Source organism: Notolabrus celidotus, chromosome 6 (genome assembly GCF_009762535.1).
Source record: "Notolabrus celidotus isolate fNotCel1 chromosome 6, fNotCel1.pri, whole genome shotgun sequence".
Lineage (NCBI taxonomy): Eukaryota > Metazoa > Chordata > Actinopteri > Labriformes > Labridae > Notolabrus > Notolabrus celidotus.
The window spans coordinates 18,554,087-18,574,675 of NC_048277.1; the positions used below are offsets into that span (position 1 = coordinate 18,554,087).

The 20,589-nt window shown below is 39.4% G+C and overlaps 3 protein-coding genes and 1 long non-coding RNA gene across 6 annotated transcripts; 2 read left to right on the forward strand and 2 right to left on the reverse strand.

The window, feature by feature from the left end:
• The first annotated feature begins 1,607 nt into the window (after positions 1–1,607).
• On the forward strand, positions 1,608–3,865 carry si:ch211-127m7.2. The gene is made up of 4 exons (XM_034686142.1): positions 1,608–1,805; positions 1,989–2,107; positions 2,192–2,297; positions 2,704–3,865. Exons 2-4 carry the CDS (start codon positions 2,004–2,006, stop codon positions 3,034–3,036), a joined length of 543 nt encoding a protein of 180 aa, XP_034542033.1. The 5' UTR covers positions 1,608–1,805; positions 1,989–2,003; the 3' UTR covers positions 3,037–3,865.
• LOC117814678 lies at positions 3,704–5,519 on the reverse strand. Of its 2 annotated transcripts, XR_004631611.1 has the most exons (3): positions 5,419–5,519; positions 4,756–4,922; positions 3,704–4,610 (listed from the first exon to the last, which is right to left on the reverse strand). It is a non-coding gene; the product is annotated as an uncharacterized LOC117814678 (long non-coding RNA). The 2 variants fall into 2 exon arrangements; XR_004631610.1 differs by lacking the exon at positions 5,419–5,519 and having other exon boundaries at positions 4,756–5,225.
• On the forward strand, positions 5,260–8,006 carry LOC117814676 (protein TsetseEP-like). Its single transcript, XM_034686140.1, has 2 exons — positions 5,260–5,394; positions 6,292–8,006. The coding sequence occupies exon 2, from the start codon at positions 6,299–6,301 to the stop codon at positions 7,286–7,288; it is 990 nt and encodes a 329-aa protein (XP_034542031.1). The 5' UTR covers positions 5,260–5,394; positions 6,292–6,298; the 3' UTR covers positions 7,289–8,006.
• A 1,387-nt stretch (positions 8,007–9,393) lies between these two features.
• Positions 9,394–19,949, reverse strand: terb1 (telomere repeat binding bouquet formation protein 1). Of its 2 annotated transcripts, none has more exons than XM_034686669.1 (21): positions 19,713–19,949; positions 19,464–19,574; positions 19,160–19,291; positions 18,933–19,064; positions 18,644–18,704; positions 18,381–18,499; positions 18,110–18,238; positions 17,841–17,993; positions 17,626–17,757; positions 17,319–17,444; positions 15,772–15,914; positions 15,299–15,675; positions 15,116–15,192; positions 14,955–15,032; positions 14,311–14,532; positions 13,621–13,701; positions 13,044–13,109; positions 12,907–12,948; positions 11,830–11,912; positions 10,138–10,293; positions 9,394–10,023 (listed from the first exon to the last, which is right to left on the reverse strand). In XM_034686669.1, the coding sequence occupies exons 1-21, from the start codon at positions 19,747–19,749 to the stop codon at positions 9,979–9,981; spliced, it is 2,502 nt and encodes an 833-aa protein (XP_034542560.1). In that variant the 5' UTR covers positions 19,750–19,949; the 3' UTR covers positions 9,394–9,978. The 2 variants fall into 2 exon arrangements, with proteins under 2 accessions (XP_034542560.1, XP_034542561.1); XM_034686670.1 differs by having other exon boundaries at positions 10,114–10,293.
• Positions 19,950–20,589: the final 640 nt, after the last annotated feature.

The window sequence follows — 20,589 nt, forward strand, 5'->3', positions numbered from 1 at the left end:
GTGGGTTTTGAGTATAAAAACAATATTCTAAAATATTTTACAACACACTTATGTATGTACTGTCTGCAGTAAGTGTAACACTGGACAAAGAAAAGCCCTAAGTTATTATGATGAATGGAGAAGAAGTGTTTTCCATTCATCAGAGTGTTTTACATTTAGCACATCAGTGTTCAACCGGTTCTTATAAATGTCTATTATGGTGGTTTGTGTGTGTCATTTGAAAACAAAATACCATTTTGAGAAGAAATAAAATTGTTTTGAATGTAAAGTTTCATTTTGCAGGAGAATTGAGGGGTTTTGTCCATTGTGTGTGTGATTTTTGATTTGTGTGTAGAGTTCTTACAGTATGAGGCATGCTTTCAGAAAATGTGTGTAGACAATTGAGAAAAAGTAAAGGTGTAGGTGATCAAATGGTATGGTAAGAACAACTCAAATCTCACACAACATAGTAGTATAATGTGCATATCTGTACATAATGGTATTTTTATTCCCTATTGCTATCTGTCTTTCCCAAAGCATTACAAGTTTTCCTGAGGGATCAATACAGTCTTTTTGATTCAGATAAGAAGATGAAAAACCTCAGAACTAATCTCATTTAATAGCTCACCTTTGTCCCCTATCCTGACTCATCTATCTTTTCAGTTCATGCAAGTTAAGTTACTTAATTTGACCACACTGTATGGCAATAACCAAAGGACAAAAATAATGTAATGTAAAACTGAAAGACTAAAATCATAGATTGCAAATTATGTTTCCTTCCAAAAAAAAAAATCTGACATTGAAAATACAAGACATTGTCCCAAAACAGAGAACATTCAGACTGAAGTGCCATGAGAAGATTTTCAATAAATTAATGAGGAATCCAAAGTAAACCCCAAGTTTGGCTTTCAAATTTGGGTCCATTCATACCATTTTCGTCCGGTGGCCCTGAAGTGCAAATCACAACGGCAAATCAGAAAACACTAAGACATTAACCAAACCAAGGATAGACCAGTCCAATCAGTGACAAGCAAGCGGCAAACTCCGGTCTCAAACGATGAGACGTCACGGATACTACGTCCATATTTTATACAGTCTATGGCGACAAGTCATGTCCCCCCGAGGGTACCTACTTCTTCCAGCTTGGTTATTGCCTTAGTGTTTTCTGAATTGCTGTAGTGTTTTCTGATTTGCCTTAGTGTTTTCTGAACTGCTGTAGTGTTTTCTGAATTGCCGCAGTGTTTTCTGAACTGTAGTATTTTCTGAATTGCCATTGTGTTTTCTGAACTGTAGTGTTTTCTGAATTGCCATTGTGATTTGCACTTCAGGGCCACCATAATTTCGTTATTTGAGATGCATTTCTTTTGCCTTCCTTGATGTGTTAAGCCCAAATCACTTGACCTTCTGTTTTGAAACGGCCACAAACGTGCTTTTATTTTGAATGTCTGCTGCGAAATGGACTTCCTGTATATTGCACGTTTCAGTGTTGAACAAAAACAGAAGAATGAAGCTCAAGGAGTGAAACATGTCGTTTCATTGGCATATATGAAGAGAAACACACGGTTGATGTTTTGGGATGCAGTTCAATCTTACACATGTGACAGTCTTCTTTCGGTTGTTACCATAGACTGTATGGTTGTTATTTCTATGGGCCCTCTTTCCTGTTATAACAGCACCTCTGCACGTGACTTCACAGTTCCACAGCTGTTCGCACTTGGCTAAACGGGTGGGTTGGTCGAACGGCTGCGATTGGCTGGATGTCTGTTCATCAAATCTTACTCTACCAACAGGATTCCATCGATGACTGCTTTAGTGAGAATAAGAAGGTGGGTGGAAGCATGGGTGGAAGTAGTCTCAATGAATGTGTGGGTGCAACAACAAATTGAACACCCACGAGGGCTATTGTGTCTTTAAACCCCGTGCGACTGTTTGATAATCTCAAAATGGAGGGTAATATCTCAGTAACCTTCGTGTAGATGTATTCATTAATGTAGAGTCTTGTAAAACAGATCGTATAGTATAGTATGTCAGAAGGGCGCCGCTCGCTGCCGTCATGGATGGCGAAAAAGGAGGGGACAGTGACGGGGAAGGGGCCGCTTAAGAGCAAGAGAAAACAGAAAACTGCGAGGTATTTGACGTTAAAAACACTACAAAGACTATGTATTATGCTCAATTAAATCACTCCCATTACCAAATACACGTGTGTTTTCAGGGCTGTTTTCTACTGCATGAACGAGAAAGAGGTGGTACAAGCAGCTGTCTCATACCTCACCAACGCTGCTCCCAGCAGGGACGTGGCTCGTCCGATTATCCAAGAGGTGGTGCTGTTTCTTATTTTCTCATCTTTAAAATCATTTCCAAACTGGAAAGAAAATCTCAAAGAGTTGGTTATTCATGTTAATTATATTTTAGAATGAACAATTTTTTTAAATTGCTTTATACAAATGCGCAATATTATGTGAAAATCAATTATATTCGAATCTTTGTACAAGGTTTTCACTTTTACATAAAAAGGAATACATATGCATATTTTGGCAACCTAGCAAGCCTGCATAGTCCTATTATTATTTTTCTCGTAGATAGATAAAAAATAGGCCTACAAAAGTTATCAAAGTAGAAAAAAGACACATTTTAATCCCATAGTTTTGAGTTGGTCATAGAGAACAGATACATAATCTAAATTTTGAAGCACTATGTAAAATGTGACTTATTGTTCCTCCACAGACCTGCTCACAGAATGAGGACAAGGCAATACACACCACCAGGATGACTAAGGAAAACCCTACCCCTGCAAAAAAGGTGTCAGGGGCTTTACAGGACGAGCCCTCAGACTGCAGTGAAATCCAGGACAGTACATATGTTTCAGAAACAGACACGGACATTACAGAGATGGAAACTGTGCCATATACCAGGAGCCTACAGCATCAGGAACTTGAGGGACAAAGGTCAGGACCAGGTGGTCAGACAAAGACTGAAGAAGAGCATGCACAGATGCCATCAGATGCAGCTGAGGAGGATGATGCTTTACGTGTTGTGCGAGAAATATTTTTCACCTAACGATGAACTGAGATGAATGTCAGAAATATGTGCACTCAATTTCCATGGAACATTATCTCTTAAAAGGGAATTTTCATCCAAGTTTCGAGTTCCTCTGAAAATATCAGTAGCTGTAATGATCCTGCACAAATCCTCCACAAAGCTAAAAATTGGAGAACTGAAACTAATTGATTTTCATTGTTATGAAAAGATATCAGTAAGCATCTTTCTCATACTGATGGTGAACTAACTGTGGTAATGTTAGTTTCAGTGGTTAGGTAGTTGCAGCTTTCAGAAAAAACCCTTGGGCCTATACAACCTATGAGAAAATCCCTGAACATTTCACACTAACTTCCCTCTGGCACACTAAGGTTTTTCTGTAAAGACACATTTTTTGTTCCAGTGACACTGCTCAAGGTTTTCTCTCGTTTATGCCACAGATTAAAGCTTTACATTAATTCTGAACTTGATGATTATACAGACCTCTAGTTAATTTGAAGTTACAGTTTGTTCCTCTTATACAAATAAATGATGAAGTAGCAGTTTTTGTAAACTGATTTGCATTGTGATTTTTTTCATTGACAAGCAGTCAAGATAGCATGTCAGCACTAACTCTAATCCTTGACTACCTTTGTACACCCTTTTTAATCTTTAAAATGTCTCTCCACACCAGAGGAAGTAGGCCATGTTATTTAGGATTTTTCCTTCACAGTAAGATTTATTTATGCAGTTAGCGTTCACTTTTACAAACCTGTTTGCCTACAAACCATGAGCTTTGTTACAGCAGGCACAGACAAGTACAGCTGATTAAACAAAATAAAGAAAAGCTGAAAATGGGTCGACCTTTAAATCTAATGTCACCTTTTTCATCACCATTACAATCCAAGCAAAGATATGAACACTGTTTGACAACATTACAAAAACATGAAAAAATAATGTGAACGTTGTTTTGATGATATCTCTAATAACATTCTATTGATTCAATTTTTGTTAACAGGGCAATAATGTCTTTTTCTTGTCCTCTCTAGTCCCAGCAAGACTTTAGCCTCCGCACAGACACATATGTCAGCGCAGTGGACAACATCAGCTCAACTGGCACACCCACCCAGATATAAAACCAGATGGTCATGTGTTCCTGGCTCACATATGATTGATTGATAAGTAAAAAACTGATGGTGCCCATCAGAATGAGCAGGCTCGATGCACCCTGGCAGCCCATGCTCAACCTGAGTACTGTTCTGTCTTTGGCGTAAGCTGCTAATATCATGGCAAGCAAGGCAAAGGCCACAAGGACCACAGGAGCATACAAGCCCAGTACAACCACTGGGGTGAGGATTTTTACTCGAGGTTCAGCTCCACAAGCATGGCTCCTGCAGGACAGTTCATCATTTAAACTTTGTAGATCAAAGTTAGAGGGGCTGATGAGGACTTCATTGGAGAGGATGAACACACCAGCATTGACCACCAAGACGGTTAATATCTGACAGAACACAAGCAGAAGGAGGAGCACTGAGTTCCAGAATAAGAGCCCTGTGGTTATCCTTGTAGGGACAGCAGACATTTTTGAAGCCACCATAGGCTGTCTGGCCCCTGACCTGTAGGTATGACGTGCATATTAATACAAATGAAGACAATCCCTTTGGAAAAATTATCATGAAAGTATGGCTTGTTGATATTGATATACAAGTTCTATTCAAAAGATAAAATGTCTTATACAGTCTTCATTGGGGATGTACTTACATGAAGTTAATCTTGAAGAAACAGCCTTGAAGGACTGGTTGTCATCTTGTCACTGCCTAACTCACTTGTGCTGGTAGCAAATTTGTCAGGAAGTTACTGTTTGACCAAAAGATCAGCTGATCATGTTCAGAAGTCCTACTTCCCTACCGTAAGCAATTTAAGACACACTGAAAAATTGAAAAAGACAACAGAGTTTTCTGTCATTGGAAAACTGAAACTAAACAAAAAAAAAATCTATTACATATATAGGTAAATTTACAAGAAGTCCCATGTATCATCATTTTGAAACCTAAATGAATATGGATTGTTAAGAAACATGCATTATTATTTTTATCAAATGTGGCCACAACCAAGTTTGACGTGATTAAATCAATTTTTTTCCGAAATCTACGTAGTGAGCTTTCTTTCAAGATCTGAAAGGAGATCATTGTGGCTCAGGAAGTTTAGTGGTTGTGGGAATGGTGCAGTGCACGCGCATGGACCGTGAACGAGCACGGCACGCAGCAGCGTCTTCGGGGCTTTGCTTTAAGTGGTGCGCGCTTCAGCAGCCAGTTTGACTTGCGGACTTCTCCACGCTGTGAGTGCGGGATCAATCTGTGACTTTGTCTACTTTTACTGCAACGCAAAGAGATTTAAAAGGTTGGTTATGTGATTTGTATTTACCTGCACGTTATATCCGGTGCTGTTTTTCCTTTTTTATTCTTTGTGTAGTTTAAAAGATTGTTCAGCACGAGAAGGAGGCGGGGTCGCCTGCACGAGTTTCTTTGTTCGTTTTCTTCTACCCAGCATTTAATCGTAATTGGCAAAGATTTTATTAACGTTGGAAATCATGACAGTCTTGATTTTCTCACGTGAAAATGATAAGTAATACAAATCCTCGAACTGCATGTGTTTTGTGAATCCTGTATCTGAAAGAAAGCAGAAAAAGCTGGTGGCTGTTTTTTGTCAATTGATTAAAAATGCAAACAAAGGTAAATCACACAATGCAGTTTGCAATTGAGGGGACGGCTACATTATATTCGGCAAACCTTTTCAGTGCAGTTTAAAGTAGCCCAAATTTATTTTTATTTGAGTTAACACGTGAAGGGAGACATGCAAGGCAAAGCAATCAAGCAAGACAGAATCAAACAAAGAAATGCTTTAAAAATGCATATTTGGACGTTGAAAACAATCCACACACGCTCACTTTAATCCTGACACTGTGTGGCACATGCTGTACATTCAACCCGGGATGTGTGCTAAAGAACATCATGTACCATAACTCCCCAACGGGAAAGCATACGCTCAACCAGTTCTGTGATCTCTGGCACGTTTAACACGGTTCATCTGTTCCCTTTCTTTAGTTCATATAACTTTAAACACTTTAATATTCATCATTTTGGGAGTTAAGCACCAAATCCAAAATTTGTATGCAATAACTTCCACAGTAGTCTTGTGTCATTTTGAGCTTAAGGTGATCACATTTAAATATTGTAACAATTAGAATTTGGGATTTCATCAGTTGGAATAATTTTGTGCTTATTTTGTTCTTTACAGGTTTATCATGGGGAGCAGATTAAGCAAAAAGCTAAATGCCCCAGCCAGCAGTGCTGAAACTGAACAGAAGACTGCAGAGGAGCCAGCAGCCACACCAGCAGCCACACCAGCAGCAGAAGACTCTGGGATAACGCAAACTCTGGAGGCTGTTGATGTACCGAATCTAGAAGTGATAGTGGGGGAGGTGGTGACACCAGTGGCATCTTTACCATCTGAACCATGTGTGGCAGAGTGTAAAGAGGTGGAGGCTCCTGCTGCCCCTGAACCAGAGGCTGCGGCGAAGGAAACCCCTGCACCAGTCCAACCCGAGCCTCCTGTTCCAGTCAGTGAACCATCACCTCCAGAACCAGAACCTATTGCAGCACCAGAACCCATTGCTGAACCAGAGCCCACTCCTGAACCTCAGGTTGCCCCAGAACCAGCTCCAGAGCCCATCCCTGAACCTGAACCAGAACCCATTCTCGAACCTGAGCCTACCTCCATTCCAGAGCCAGAAGTTGAGGCATTCCCTGAGCCAATTCCAGAGTCACTCCCAGCACCGGTTGAGGAATTGGAGCAGGAGATAGAGCTGATGACCCAAGAGCTTCTCCCTGAGCCAGTGCTTCCTTCACCACCTCTGATTGACCTGGGTTTCCCTGATGTTACTCCTGAACCTGCTGACATCCCTTCCCTCCCTGAACCTGTTCCTGCAGACGAGCCCTCAGACATCCCAGTTGTTGAGGAATACCCAGGCGACATTGAAGTTCCTGTAATTTCAGCATTAGAGCCAGAAAAGCCTGAGGAAACATCAGAATTTGTGGTGAAGCAGATTGAAGTGGAGGCTGAAGATGATCTGCAGAAGCTTGTGGGTGATGTCAACATGGAAAGTGTTAATGGACTACTAAAGAACTTGGAGCTGAAAGGAAATGACCTTCTCGCTGATCTCATTCCCACTGATGTCAAGATCCCAGATGACAGTCTCATCACAAACATGAGCACTCCCACCGAGCTGATGTGAATTCGCAGAAGAAGAAATATGAAAGCAGTGAATGGATGTTTTCTGTGAAACCCTCTTCACCCTGATCATGAAGTCTGAAAGAATCAGATACAATATTTGATTTACTTACACTTTAAGGGGCATAATCAAGGCAAAAATGGCTTTTCTCTGTCAAAATAATCATAATGTGCCAAATGAACTGGGATCAAACTGGTGTCTTGTTACACAAAACTACATATTGACACATATGTTTTTGATACATTTATACAGCCACCAGGTGTGTGGGTGAGGGGTAGAGGAGCTCAAACGACACAGGAGATGGGTGAATTTGAGTTTATTGTTGGACATCAGAGATTTTTCTCTATGCAAATTCACTAATCAAGATTTTAAATGTTTTTCTTTTTCATTGCTAATTAAAAACCCTGTATAAGGATAGTGTGTAAAAATGAAATTTAAAATCTTCTTAAGGTGTTTATGGGAATGCACAGCACTCATAAGTTAATGCAAAATGACAGGCAAGGGACAGTAGCAATGCAGATGGAGACAGTTTGTGCAGACCGCTATTTAGCAAGAAACAAGGGTCCAATAAGCATTTATTCCTTAACATACTCATGTTGGAACCTTGCAATACTTCTCTAACAGGTGTGATTGCCATCTAATTGCTATTTCAATACAATAAGATGGTATTTTTTTAACCCAAATTGTGGCTTGCTTGTGAAAATAAAGATATTATTCAATATGTGTTGTGGTTATGCTTTTCTTCAACCAAAACATATACTGTTTCCATATGAGAGAGAAGAAAGAGGGGGGGATTGGCTTGGTACTTTGAATTCAGTAACTGTGAGGCTACACAGTTTTATTAGATAAATGCTCAACTCTTCATTTATAATGTGATGTATAACTCAGCTGGCCTAGAAAAATGCAAGGCATGTATTTGTTGAATGAGCAGAATAGTGACTGGAGCTTGCTCCATTATGTTGCATGTTAACACACCAGCACACATGTATGGAACACAGTGTACATATGGAAATCAAATTCCAGCCAACACAGCACAGAGCATGTATGAAAGACAGTGCCTTCTCACAGTCTTGTGGGAGAGAGGATAAGAGGGGAGGGGGGAGAGACGAAGCCACATTCTTTCCAAAGGAAGGAGGTTTTTGGGGGGCCTGGGTCAAAAGTCTTCAGTGTGACTGCATTTCGGTCCATGAGAAATCTGCTCCTCACATGCCTCTCCCACCACACTCCCCCGCCCTCACTGCACTGCTTTCCAGACATCTTGACAGAGTAGTCAGTGGATTGGTATGAGAGGCTACTTATGCTCGTATGGAAATTAAACTTTGATATTCTTTTTGCCATTTTGGGGAAACTTAAGTATAATAGATTAATTTTTTGCAAATTTTAGTGATGAAGGGAAAACTTGTCTTCTCTGTCATCAAGATGTACGACGTACGCAGCTGCTTCGATCAACTTTCTAACACAAATTAAATCAAAACATCATTGTGGTGCACCACTCGTGTCATAATCATTTTAAGCCCCACTCCCAATAAATATGTTGCCTTGTCCAGCCACACCTAGCTTTAAAGGCCTATAAGCCTCAGGGCATGGCAAGTGGTTAGTCCCATAGTTTTGGCAACACACTGATGAGTCCCAGTAGAGAGGGAGAGGCTCCCTTCAGACAGTGATCTCAGTCAAGCTAGCTGTTGGATGGATGCAGTTAGCAGAATGATCTTCTGCATTCAAGCTGAGAAAAGATAAGCAGGATGATTTGTACTATTTGTGATTCCTGTCATACCAGAGGCTCGCAGCTCAACAAACAGTCTCCTCTCTTTTTTGATGGTTTCTAGAGACCAGATCTCGATAAAGTTGCCTACACATATTAAGCTCAGAATGGTCAAAGCTGAAGTGGGATAGCGTTGTTTTTCCCCAATAAAATGATGTTGACACTCCACTTTGCTTGTTATATTCTGATGAAACGGACTTCACTTTTTACGGATTACATAAGTCAAATCATCATCATTCCCATTCATTTTTTTCCATTCATATAAAATCCAGATATAATGCTAAAAATGTGCCCTGACCTGAAAAGGAGTTACAGTGCAGACTGGTCATGAAAGGTTGCCAGAGTGTTTAAAGGCTGGGACATTTTATTGCCACGAACACATGGTGCTGTTGCAATCCAGTCTGGCAGACTTACTGTACATGTGACAACACAGTGCAGTGATTCATCATTAGCAGTGCAACAACAAAACAAGATCTCAAAATGTCCCTTGAACAAAGATTTTACATCTAATTCACATGAATCTAGCAAAGTTCATCATGGGAGAAAGTCATAGTTGTTTCTGATCGTGTCTGAAAGTGACACTTAGCATTCTGAACATAAAGCAATATCCTGAGTCACATTTTTCAAATGAGAAAAAGTATTTGACATAGAAGACGCTGAAATAAACTGCTTTAATGTTTTAAACAACAAAAAGAAACATTTAATAGTATCTGCCGATGCAAAAGTGCAGCAATAACTATTTCAAGGAGAAAAACACTGCAAACCAACATCAATGAGCACAATAAATAAATACAATAAATATGAATACATTACGTTTATGTCTGTTTGGATTTTATCTAATAAATTAAGTGTTCAACTGGAAAAAGTAAAGGTGTTTTAGAGAAATCAAAACCATTTTATAGAGCCATTGTAATGGGGCTGTTTCAGGAACTCAGGACAAGGAATATTCACAGCCAGCCCCTGCTGCCTTAGCTTTCTGGAGGAAAAGAATATAATTATATTAGTCATTCAATCTATAAGCAGTATGCAGTTTGGCAGTTAAAATGGAAAAGATCAGGTATCCTACTTAGTGGAGAGTATCTCTTGTTACCATTAGCTGCCTGTATTTCTTAGCCAGGTCAACATTGGTGCGTCCAGGCTGGAAGGGGTACGACCACAGGATGGTGTTCCAGGACGAGCCCAAATTCTTCACTCCACACAGCAGGTAATGCACCTCTGTATGGCTGAAGTCTCTCCTCTTTCTCCTCTAAGGGTAATAAAAATAGAGGCAGAAGACGCATGAAGTTAAAGAGAGATTAGTGTGTCAGCTGGACAGCAGAGAGTGGATTTCAAGACTAATTTTAGTGCAAAACCTGTACCTCGAATGTTTAGTTTGTTCATAGTTCATACTTATTTCCTTATCTAAGAATCTTTGTGCCAGGTCACATGGCCTTGCAAATTTGATCTGGGTGATGAATAAACAATCTTAAAATAGATGAAATATGGGGAAATTGTGCCTGCCTATATTTAGTTATTGTTTATAAAACTATCTGCTGGAGATGACTGTGTGACTGATTAAATAGACCAGACTAGTGCTTCAACTAATTTTAGCTCACTAATAGCACTTTGCATTTTACCCCAAAGGCTTTTGGGGAAGCATATTCTACATTTTTAAACTGATTTTCCAACCTCCAGGCAGCAATTGGTTTCAACTCAAACCAGAGTGCTGGGAAAGTCAGCTCAGTACTTCAAATGTAATGTTTCATTTGTGTGTCTTTTTGCACGAGTGTCACATTTAAATAAACATTTCACAGTAGTAGTTGAAGTTAAATAGTTTAAACCTTTAATAGCCAACTAAATTAGCAAAAGCTCTAAAGCCCTGATATATCACTCCATTAAAGAATGTTACCTAATGTAATATGTAATAATGCCTGGGTTGGGTTACAATGTGGCATTGACAAACAGTTGATTGCTTTTATGTCAGTGCTGTATATTTGAACTACGATTAATGAACAATGAATGAGGAAGCACCATCAGAGCATGATGGTCATACTGAAACTGGTTAGGGCAACATGGAATGGGAAGTGATTCTCAAATGTCACCCGTGTTCTATTGAAATATCATTTTACCACTTTACTTCAAAATGCTGTGGCTCAGCTGTCTACCAGAATCCAGGAGAGAAAGCACCGTTCTAGAATGAGCTACTCTGCAAAGGATTACTGTAGCTTTTAAAACTGATTTCTTTGAAGAGGACTAGGACTTCTCTTCCTCTGCTGTTAGTTGTTTATTTTTATTATCATCAGCTGCTGATTAACCAGAGCGACTCAGTAACATCTACAAGATATCAAAGACTCAGTCTTTGTCAAGTAGTTGTCAAGTTTAAGTTATGGAATACAGTAAATATCTTGGGGACACTAAATACTTTAACAATAAACTTAAAACTTTTTTTATGTTTTATGTTTTTATTGCCTTCAGATAGCCAACACTGAAATGGCTTATATCCCTTTTCCTCAGCAGTGCTGTTCTTTTTTGAATTTTTTTGTATTTTTCTTGATTTTATGCATCTATGTACTCATTTTTACCTTAATTTGAATTATCAGCTGGGATTCATTAACTATGTGTTACTTTGAAAGTGGGTTAAAAAACTGGGGTTACATTTTTCCATGTTATGTCATGCATTTCACTTTCCGTCTCAGTTTTTCAACAATTTTCTCTATTATTTTCTACATCTCCCGCTGCATACAATGATGGCATTATAATCAAGCAGATCATATAAATACCATTCGATGAATGTCTCCCTTACAGTGGAATTGTGATCTGTGTGAGTCTTCATCTCATCATCAAGAGCACGTAGTCCACTGTTGTTTTCCTCTCTTCTCTCTGCATCTAAAACATAAAAAGCTTGTAATTGTGTTCGTGTTATAAAACCTGAGATAATGCCTTGTTTTCCACTCATAATCTGGCCTCAGATTTTACTCAGACAATTACTCTTTTCTCTTTTGTCTTACTCCTCATTAGAGGGAAAATGCATCACCAGTTGTGGCTGATACAGCTGCAGAACAAACACAACAATACAAGAAGGAGAAGAATGGATGATGAAGAACGAAAAAGCAAGAGAATAGACAAAAGAGGGCAACATGAAGACAGACAGAAGTTTGATAGAGAGGGGACCAGAGGAAAAAATGCAGAACTGGACTGAGAAAGAATTAAACTATGGACTGAGCAGTGGAAGAAAAACTATAAACTCTCCCAAATGAGGACTGAGCATTGGAAAATGCATTTAGCTGAGAGGTATAAAGATATAGTAAATCAGCATGACAGCACAGAAAGGAAAACAGAGCCTCTCCGTCCAGCAAATTGAAGCTTCAGAAAGTCTGCAGGGCTTGTGAACTGGTAAAACTGGAAAGCAAGAGTCAAGGAGAAAGATGAATGCAGAAACAGAGGAATAAACTTGTACTTCACAGTGTAATAAATGTGATGCAAGTACAGAACACTCAAGTGTCTCTTCTTTCCATGTTATGTAAGTGACATGGTAGTGCCATGTCACTGGTGTAACACAAAAGCATCAGAACACACCCTTTCTCTGTCTCTCTCGCTCCCTCACACACACAAACACACACACACGCAAAGACAGACAGACAGACAGTGTGTTTTACAGAGTGTGAAACAGCTTCGTACAGCTGTGCAGTGCTGAACCAGCTCTGGCCTGCGCTGTGAGAAACACTGGCTGCAGTTCAACATTCCTCCTGCTCTTTGGATTGTCTGTTGCCAACAACACACAGTAGAGGACAGCTCCCACCACAAGCTCGCAATCACAACATTCACACACAAACTCAAAGTAATCTTCTGTAAACACACAAATCTGGTTTCACGTGTTTACCTTCGACAAGACAAGACCTTCTCAGGGGAGTCAAGCCTGGACCTGAGGGGAGAAGTGGTGAAATCAATGCTGTCGAATGCAACACATGTACAAGCAAACATCGATGATATGTTGCTCTCAGAGTGTCATACACATACCTGTCTTGTTGTGAGAGGTTGATTTCCCTCTTGTTTCTCCTCTGAAGAGAGGAGTCAAAGTGATGCCTATGATAGGTGAAGAAACACACAAATTAAGAGTTTTACATTATGTAATTATGTTTCTTCAATGGCCTCAATGTAACCATAACAAAGATGGTCTTGACCTGCTCTGATTTTGAAGCATCTTGAGATAACATTTGTTGTGAATTGGCACTATATAAATAAATATTGGTTGATATCATAGCGCAAGTAATCCACTTTTTTAATCACTAAAGTCATTTTTTTCAGGTACGACTTTTTGTGAGACACAAACTGCTCCCCCTGGCCTTGTGGTGATGTTTTGACTTTACTGACTAGTTCAATTATAGCAAATAGGCATACCTTTTTAAGGAAGCAAATTTTTTTTTCATCATTTTGTTTGTGCCTCATTTTGTTCTTTAATGCATTTTCATTTTTTTTCTTAACAACAGTTTGTGTTTGATTTGTGAAACCTAAACGGGCCGATTTCCTGCAGTCTATAGATGACATGTATCCATGTTAGAGCTATATAAAAATCCTGCTGTTGCATAAGTCTTACCATTGTGCTTCTTCCAGTTGTTATCTTGCAGGAAGCTCTTTCCTTTCCCTGCTGCTTTATGTATGGGAGTCAGGATAACCTCTATCAAGCAGAGTGAAAAGTAAACACAGTTCAGCAGCAGTAACAGATAATAGCATGCGTTTCATATGAGGGCACATAAGTAACATGTGATGTGACGGTTTGAGAAAAGCAAACTGCTTGTATAAGGGTGTCAAAACGACCAGTCAGGACCTTGTATTTTCATTGGAAATATTTAATCTAGATTGCAGTGAAACAACACGGTACACGAGCTCTGGACAAAAGTAGAAACCTGTGAACAAGACACAAAGACGTGCACAAACACAACTGGGGACTTGTTGTGACATGTCAAGTGGCATCTGCATCATGATAGTGGAGGCTGAGCCTTACAGTTAGTGTCAGCCTTTTCTTTGGAATCGGTTTGACCTGTTTCAATCGGTCAATATTTGGAATGGTGTGCACTGACATGATAAATTGATTGAAGAAAACAAAAGTAAATTTTGCCAACCTCAAAATATTTTCACCAATTTCAGAGAGCACTCCACATGTGTGAATTTCTCTATTGATCCTTCGCTTTCATCATGTGTGAAATACATGAACTATTGTAGAACATGAATTAACTCTTTGAGCAGGATTTTTTTTCTGTGTGTTTTAAAGGTTAAACCCTCTTACCACTCCAGTTTCTCTGAGGCTCTGCTGCTGAAGCTCTTTCAGAGTCGTCAGGTGTCAGGTGTTGTTTTGGGGGCTCTCTCTGGCACAGAAGGCTGCAGTGAGCAGTCCTAAACTGCTGTGTGGCCTCCTGGAGAACCTTGTGCATGTCACAGCTGTATCGGCTGGAGCTTTGGAGGGATGAAAAAGTGCGACTGGTCACCTCCTCAAAAGGCAGCACACATCCTAAATGAGAGAAAGAGCAGGGATGCAGTGAATTAACTTGTGAAAATCCATTATCGTTTTACAATCCATTAAACTCTAGAAGAATACATACATTGACTATTATTTGAGGGGTCTATTAGGACAGACGAGACACAAAATGTGCTTAAAACATCACACTAACATGACTCTTTCCACCTTTCTAATATCTAATTGAAAAAGAAGATGAAACCATCCTCACATCCTTCATCTACAAAAACTCAAAAGCTGATAAGTACAGTTTATTCTTCACATTAAGAAACACAACTTATAGAGAGGACAGATTCCTGATTATTAAAGTTGAGTGGAGGTTAACCCATAAATTATATTCACTTGGAATCCCAACAATATTTGGATCATACAAGATGGAAAGTATTTATTCAAGATGCAACCTAACCTCCTCATACCTGCACACCGAGTCTGAGCGATCGAATCTCTCTCCCTTGGGGCTTTCCCTTCATTACTCATGTTGTGGTCCTGTAACACTGTACATACAAACACATCACTTTGAGTTTTAATAAGAAAATATTTTACAAGTGTGTTAAAGATGCAAAGCTTTAATTCTTACCTTCTTCATCATATTTTTCCCTCAGCATCTCCTTTTGCATGCTCTGCTTCACTGGTGCTGGGAGCTTAAAGCCTTCACTAAACAGAAAGCACGCAAAGATATAAGAAGTTAAATCTGTATGCCATGATTTCATCGAAGTTTTTCTAATTTAGAACTGCACAATGCTGAGGCTACACTACTGACTTTGCTGATGTTTGATGTGCTCTGTCTCCCTCTAGTGATGGCAGATGGGAATCCATTAGATCTACAGTACCCTTGCAAATAGGACAGTAAACATTCTCTCCAGTGGTTTGAGCACTCTCTTCCTGCATACTTAGATTGGAGCTCATGTTCCTCAGTTGGCTGTCATTCTTGATAATGTTCCTGGCAGCATGAACCTCAATGTTGTTTTCACCTCTTGCTTCTAAATGCTTATGCATGCTGGTTTGTTTAAAGGCTGCAAGGATGGTTTTACTGCTCTCCCTCTGCTGCAGAGGCAGAGGTGAGGCTGGAGGTTTAGACAGTTGGTGTAGCCCTTCAGTTGAATTTGATGGGCATATGTCCTCCTGCTTATCCTTAGCCTCCAGGAGAGAGAACATGTGCACAAAGACTTAGTCACCCTGCTACAAACTGGTTGTACTGTATGGGTACATGTTCTGAGTGAATATTTGTATGACCTTTGCCTGTCTCTTTTCTAACAGGTCGATCCTGCGCAGCAACTCTCTGGCGGAGCTCCTGAAGCCGGCCATGTTTGCGATGGGCTCTATATTTTCACCCTTCCCCTGTTTCAATATCAGTCCAGGATGTTCCAAGGACATTGCTGCAAGTACAAATACAAAAACAGAATCATGGTATGGTATGGTATGGTATGGTATGGCGAGTGTGATATGATATGGTATGGTATCATATGGTATGATATGGTATGGTATGGTATGATATGGTATAGTATGGTTTGGTGTGGTTACATATGGTATTGTGTGGTGTGGTGCGGTATGGTATTGTGTGGTCACATATAATATGGTATGGTATGGAATGGTGTGGTTACATATGGTATGGTATTGTGTGGTTACATATAGTATGGTATGGTATGGTATGGTGTGGTTACATATGGTATGGTATTGTGTGGTTACATATAGTATGGTATTGTTTGGTATGGTATGGTATTGTGTGGTTACATATGGTATGGTATGGTGTGGTTACATATGGTATGGTATTGTTTGGTATGGTATGGTATTGTGTGGTTACATATTGTATGGTATGGTTTGGTGAGGTATGGTAAGGTATGGTATGGTAAGGTATGGTTTGGTATGGTTACATATGGTATGGTATGGTGTGGTTACATATGGTATGGTATTGTTTGGTGTGGTATGGTATTGTGGTTACATATTGTATGGTATGGTTTGGTAAAGTATGGTAAGGTATGGTATGGTAAGGTTACATATTTTATGGTATGGTATGGTTACATATGGTATGGTATTGTTTGGTGTGGTATGGTATTGTGGTTACATATTGTATGGTATGGTTTGGTATGGTTACATATGGTATGGTATGGTATGGTATGGTTAGGTTTGGTATGGTGTGGTTACATATGGTATGGTATTGTTTGGTGTGGTATGGTATTTTGTGGTTACATATGGTATGGTAATGTTTGGTGTGGTATGGTATTGTGTGGTTACATATGGTATGGTATGGTTTGGTATGGTTACATATGGTATGGTAAGGTATGGTTACATATTTTATGGTATGGTATGGTTACATATGGTATGGTATGGTTACATATGGTATGGTTTGGTTACATATGGTATGGTATGGTATGGTACGGTTACATATGGTATGGTATGGTGTGGTGTCATATGGTATGGTATGGTTACATGTTATGGTATGGTTACATATGATATGGTATGGTGTGGTATGGTATGGTTACATATGTTATGGTATGGTTACATATGATATTGTATGGTGTGGTATGGTTACATATGTTATGGTATGGTTACATATGGTATGGTTACATATGTTATGGTATGGTGTTGTATGGTTACATATGGTATGGTATTGTAAGGTTACATTATATGGTATGGTGTGGTTATGTTTCGTATGCCGTGGTATGGTATGGTTTCCTATGGTATGGTGTGGTAACGTATGATATGGTCTGGTATAGTATGGTATGGCATGGCATAGTATAGTAAGGTATGGTTTCATACGGTAAATAATCTGCTTAACTTACTGGCCTGTTTGCAGGTTTGCAATATGAACGTTGCAGCCTTTCTAACCTCCTCACTTTTATCCTCAGTGAGTAAGGTTATGATGAGGGGCAGGCCTCCGCACTGCACCAACTGGGACTGGTGCTCCTCTATAAGCAGGAGGACACACAGATGGTGAATATAAATGGAAGGAATTAATACTGAAGTCAACTCCAAGGTGAAATAGCACAGCTGAAGACAACACACTACAATGTGTAAAAGATAAAGTGGAACCCTCCAACACTACAAGAAAATGTCAGGCTTAGCAGGTACACTTAAATGCAGTCTTACCAGAGGCCACAGTGCAGTGGCCCAGAGTGAGCAACACAGGAAGTCTTTCCTCAGGATCCAGGTGTGGGCTAGCCAGCAGGAAAAAAAGCTGAGAAATCAAACCGTACTGAGCCAGACCCCCAGCAAGAGAAGCTACAGAAAGGGTGGGGAGAAGAGCATGAGATATTTTTTCTGAAGTGAACTGTGAGGTGAGTGAACTTGTGTGTGATACCTACAGTTATCTGTGATGCAAGCTGACAGGGTCTTGGATAAAGTGACTGAAAGTTGGCAAGACAACATGCTTGTATCTGCTGTAGAGGCCAGACGAACAAGTGCAAAAGTGAGGCTGTCCAGTCCCCCTGAGGCAGAAAAACTCTCTTGAACATGGGCTGCAAAAAAAAAGAATTAAGTCAGTCTCATCCTCCTGATATTAGTTTGACTGCAATGGTTTGAAATGGGATAAACTTGCAGGTTTGGCACAAGCCATTCTGCCACCTTAACTTACAGTTGCTGGCAACTGTCATTGCTATGAAGGAACATATAGATTGGAAGATCTCAGTTCTTGACATAGCAATCTGCTGAAGCCAGATTTTTACTGTGGGGAAAGCTACCACACAAATACGTTGACCCTCCTCTGGAAGATAAAAGACAAAACTCAGCAACATAACTTGATATGAACTTCATGTAGTGTTCCATTGTTTGACTTAAAAGTAGTTCCTTGTATGACATAGATACCATACTACCTGGTCAGAAAAAAAGACATAAATACACATTACCGTTCTGGGGATTATTGACACATCCACAGAGAGCACTACACACAGATGCCCAAAGTTGGTAGATTTGGGTAGCATTCACTGCTATAAAAGTAGCTTCTGTGGAGAGGGGGGAGGTGGTCCTGCAAAAAGACATTCTATCAAATTTATATTTGTGTTTAAATTATTGCTTTCCCAAACAACTTGTAGAATTTTAGCACGCCTCCAAAAACTTGACAAAGATGTTAAGCTAAATACAATTTCAGTGTTAAGCACCATAGAAATACCTGAACAGATGCAAAAGAATGTCCAAGCATCCAGTAATTTGGGCTAAAGTCTGTCCTGATTCTGTGATAGTAAAAACAGACACAATATTAAAACATTACTGCATAAAAAGCACAAGAGTCATGCTCTCAAAAGACTTCTGTAACATTAACTTTTCTCCCCCCTTACAACGTTTTGTTCTTTGTATATGTAACGGCTTCCATAAGCATGAAACTAAGCACAGAGCACTTGAATGGCAAAGCTGCTCTGTAGCTTTAACTCATTAAGTCAGTCGTGAGGCCTTGATCTTACTGTTGTTGGCCACCAACACAGACAGCAGATAGACAGACACTCTCTTCTGTGTCAGCGGGATATCTTCTTTCATCAACCAGTGCGCAAGGTCGGAAAATGTCTCTTTTTTGCACAGGGAATTCTTACAATACACTACCAGGGGGGGAACAAACACAGTGTATTATTAGTATGTGAAAATGTTCTTAGCTTTAAAAAGAGCATACTTCACATTATCCACACATGCCTACCATTGGCCTCTGCTAGGGTGCAGAGAGTAAAGAGTGCTGTCTCCTTCACATCTGGATGAACAATACTGGATTTGGAAAGGTTATACACAAAAGACACACCTCCCATCTGTCTCAGAATGTCAACATTGTCCTCTGAAATAAAGAATATTTAAAGTGAAAGAGTCAGTGTTAAAATACAGTAAGTCCTCTGCTGAATACTTAAGTGTACCATTGACTTTAATGATTGTATGTCAAATAAAAAAGACAGGAATGGTATGTGTGTACAGGAGATGATTAAGCAGCATTAAGATCTGTTAACAATTACCTTTGTTTTCACAGATTGAGTGAATAGCAAGGAGAGCTTGTTTCTGCAGATCAGGACATTTCATCTGACACTTCAGACACTCAAGCAGCAAACTCAGATCTGTATTAACAGCTGAAAAACAGAAATCACCAATGCAGTGTTGATTAGGCCTGTGGATTGTTTGTAAACAATGTTACTTGTTACTTTACGTGGCATATAACATTAGAAAATGTATATTTATGTATGTCTTTAGCATGAAAAACACTTAACTGTTTCGGCTTTTGTTGGTAACTTCTGTTTTATCCATTGCGATTGATAAAATGACTAATTGGTTTACAACTCAATAACTTAATACAGGATTAATTCATTTTATTCACCACATCTAGACAATCTATACTTCGCCAACGTTTCAAAGAAATTATGGATGTTACGGAATTAGCAAGCTACGAAAAATGAAGTTTTTTAAGCTAGCAACTGTGACGCAACAACTATGAGCCAACTGCCGGGTATGGAAAGCCAAGGTGACCAAATTCCACATACAGGTTTACGCGATTAACATGATTCACATGACAACTATGGAAGCATATATGTACCAAAATTAAAATGAAAAAGCAAATATGAAAATTAAATTGCATTCACAGAAAGGCTTGCTAATTTTCTAAATATACGCACATTATTTGACTCACAAATAAAATTAATATTTAATAATCCTTTTAATATTCATCTTCAACAATGCTAATTATGTTACACAATTGAGGTTAAAAAGAAAATGACATTTGCTTTTTAACTTTCAAAAAATGACCCTCTAAATTAGTATCAAAAGTCAAATCAAATTCGATCTGCAGAGTCCCTCTCTACTTTCAAAAGACAGCTAAAGACCCAGCTCTTTAGGAAACACTATCCATTTAGCTAGACTGTTCTCCACTGTTGTCCCCAGTGGCAGATTATGTCTTCCAGCTACAGTTGACTCGCACTGTCCTGCTCTACTCTGGGAATCTGTGTTCAGCTCTTGAGTGACCCAGCACTTGGTACTTTGGTCACTACTGTGGTGATGTTAATTGTTGATGATGATAATGGAAGGTCTTAAATGGTTTGGTTGCGTCATTGTAGATGTTCCTTATTTAAAAAAAACAAAACAAACAAAAAA

Excerpts from the sequence above, each read along its gene's own strand:
- terb1 (XM_034686669.1), bottom strand. The coding sequence starts at position 19,749 with ATGGATAAAACAGAAGTTACCAACAAAAGCCGAAACA. Across the intron at positions 15,915-17,318 it reads GCAAACCTGCAAACAGGCCA|CAATGTCCTTGGAACATCCT; the intron begins GTAAGTTAAGCA and ends TTGTACTTGCAG. Across the intron at positions 10,294-11,829 it reads ACACAGATCACAATTCCACT|AGGAGAAAGAGGAGAGACTT; the intron begins GTAAGGGAGACA and ends TATTACCCTTAG.
- LOC117814676 (XM_034686140.1), top strand. The coding sequence starts at position 6,299 with ATGGGGAGCAGATTAAGCAAAAAGCTAAATGCCCCAGCCAGCAGTGCT.
- si:ch211-127m7.2 (XM_034686142.1), top strand. The coding sequence starts at position 2,004 with ATGTCAGAAGGGCGCCGCTCGCTGCCGTCATGGATGGCGAAAAAGGAG. Across the intron at positions 2,108-2,191 it reads AGAAAACAGAAAACTGCGAG|GGCTGTTTTCTACTGCATGA; the intron begins GTATTTGACGTT and ends GTGTGTTTTCAG. Across the intron at positions 2,298-2,703 it reads CTCGTCCGATTATCCAAGAG|ACCTGCTCACAGAATGAGGA; the intron begins GTGGTGCTGTTT and ends GTTCCTCCACAG.